Raw genomic sequence first — 2,269 nt, forward strand, 5'->3', positions numbered from 1 at the left:
AATCTTAGACTATTGTTAATTTAGATTATAAAGTTCAATCATTTATTCAATAATGAGTTGTTATATTTGTTCTTGTTTAAGAAATGATAGTATAATGATTCAAGGCTAAAACCTCCATTAGAGGGGTTAGAGGAAGCCTTAATGAAACTTGATTTCAATTAGCGTAGAATAGTGCGATGTTTTATTCCATTCTAGAAAGTAATTATTTCACCATGAGAATGGGTTTGATGGCAGCACATGTTAGTTGTTAGTTGGTAGAGATTACCATGAACAATTAGGGATTAGAAACACCCAATTGTTATGCGAAAGCATTGCAATTCGGATTACGACAATGCTTCGTTAGTAAATTAAGTCGAGTTAAGGTGGAATAAAATTCCTCTAATTCATTATCATACAGTCAATTTAGTATTTCCTTATTTTGAATTATCACATCTTGATTAGTATAATTTACATCGTAGCATAATTACATAATCCATCCGTACTCTTATTGACTTTGATAGATTGATAATCTTAGTTAACTTAGATTCTAAAGAACTAGGAGTGGAACGAACTTTCTATTCCAACTATATTGTAATAACATTGAGAGCAGAAAACTTTGATAAGCAGGCACGTATTAGCTTTAGTTTTACTTGTGTTTGAGTCTCGTAGCTTATTTGTAGGTAAAACTATCATTTTTTACATTTTATTAACTTCGTAGAGTAAGAAAACGAGTGAATATGCGCTAAAAGTGCACTTGTTTCATGTAGCAATCCGATGATGAATCATTTCTCTGATGACGAAGAAGATTGGCTTCGAAATTCATGTTTTGATAGTTTTATGTATGAGGATAGTGATTTTGTGGATGTCACATCTATGGGGGAGGGTGAAAATGTTGAAATTCATGATAACAATGATAGAGACAGTGACGGGTGTGAGACTAATTGAGTTTTTGAAGCAGACAAAGCAACATTCTATTATATGCAGTTCAAGATGATTGAGGAGGCTTTCACAATTTACAATCAATATGCAAAGTTAGTTGGTTTTAGTGTTCGTAAAATACTTATAGAATGCGTACAAATGGTGTTCGTGTTAAGTGGAGATTTCTATGTTCAGCTGCTGGTGAACGAAATGTAAATAGGGTGACACCCAGAAAACACGATATCGAATCCAGAGAGTCGAAGGCCATCACTAGGTTTAAATGTAAAGCCAACTTTGAAGTTGGTTATGATTTTCAATCAAATTTGTGGGTTATGAGGGATTTTATTGGGGAACACACACATCCACTTGTACTAGATCCAAGCTCGATGTTCTTAAGATCACATAGAAATGTAAGTAAAGAAGATTTGCAATTTGCTACGAGCCTAGTTGATGTTGGTATTCGTAAATGCAAGACGATGGATGTTTTTGTACATAGGGCTGGAGGTTTCTCAAGTATTGGTTTTTTGAAGAAAGACTTGTATAATCATATGGGGCTTGATAGGAGAAATTGATGTATTGATAGTGACGCCAACACACTGCTGGCTTTCATGGATAACAAGGTGAAGGGAGATCCCTTATTTCATTACAATTATAACTTAAATGAGGGTGGGCAGCTGGTTAGACTGTTTTGGGCAAATTTCACCTCACGTGCAGACTACAATTGCTTTAGAGATGTATTGTTGTTTGATTGAACATACAAGAGCAACCAATACATGATGCCGATTGTTGTGTTTGCTAGAATGAACAACCATCGACAAATAGTAGTGTTTGGTTTTGCATTGTTGACGAGTGAGTGTGTGGAGTCTTATGAGTAGGTATTGAAATCTTTAGTTGGCGTGATGTATGACAAACACCCTAAGTTAGTGATCACTGATGGTGACCTGGCGATGTGCGAGGCTGTGAGATCTACTCTCCCAAATTTGAAACACCGTTTATGTTGTTGGCACATTATGAAAAATTGCCTAAAAAATATCCACATCCTTAGATTTTTCAAAAGATTTATGCTCTATTATGTTTATGAAGTGCTCGTCCAATGAGTTCAAAGAAAGGTGGGAAACACTCATGAAGAAATTCCAAGTCAGTAATAACAAATGGGTGAACATGATATACATGAAAAAAGAGATGTGGGCAGAATCATATCTCCATAGTGAGTTCTTTGCCGGTTGCAGAAGCACCCAACGTTGCAAGAGTATACACTCTATAATCCGGCTTCATGTGAAAGTTGGAATGCAGTTGTTTGAGCTGTTTGGAAAAATGGAAGTAGTAGTTGCAAATATCTGGCACTGAGAGCACGAGGAAGAGGTGATGACGA

General features: G+C 35.7%; 1 protein-coding gene across 1 annotated transcript; it reads left to right on the forward strand.

Moving 5' to 3' along the window:
• Positions 1-1,046: 1,046 nt before the first annotated feature.
• On the forward strand, positions 1,047-1,469 carry LOC147474734 (protein FAR1-RELATED SEQUENCE 5-like). Its single transcript, XM_086585177.1, has one exon. The coding sequence runs from the start codon at positions 1,047-1,049 to the stop codon at positions 1,467-1,469; it is 423 nt and encodes a 140-aa protein (XP_086441303.1).
• The last annotated feature ends 800 nt before the right edge of the window (positions 1,470-2,269 follow it).

This window comes from Coptis chinensis, chromosome 9 (assembly GCF_015680905.1).
Source record: "Coptis chinensis isolate HL-2020 chromosome 9, ASM1568090v1, whole genome shotgun sequence".
Classification (NCBI taxonomy): domain Eukaryota; kingdom Viridiplantae; phylum Streptophyta; class Magnoliopsida; order Ranunculales; family Ranunculaceae; genus Coptis; species Coptis chinensis.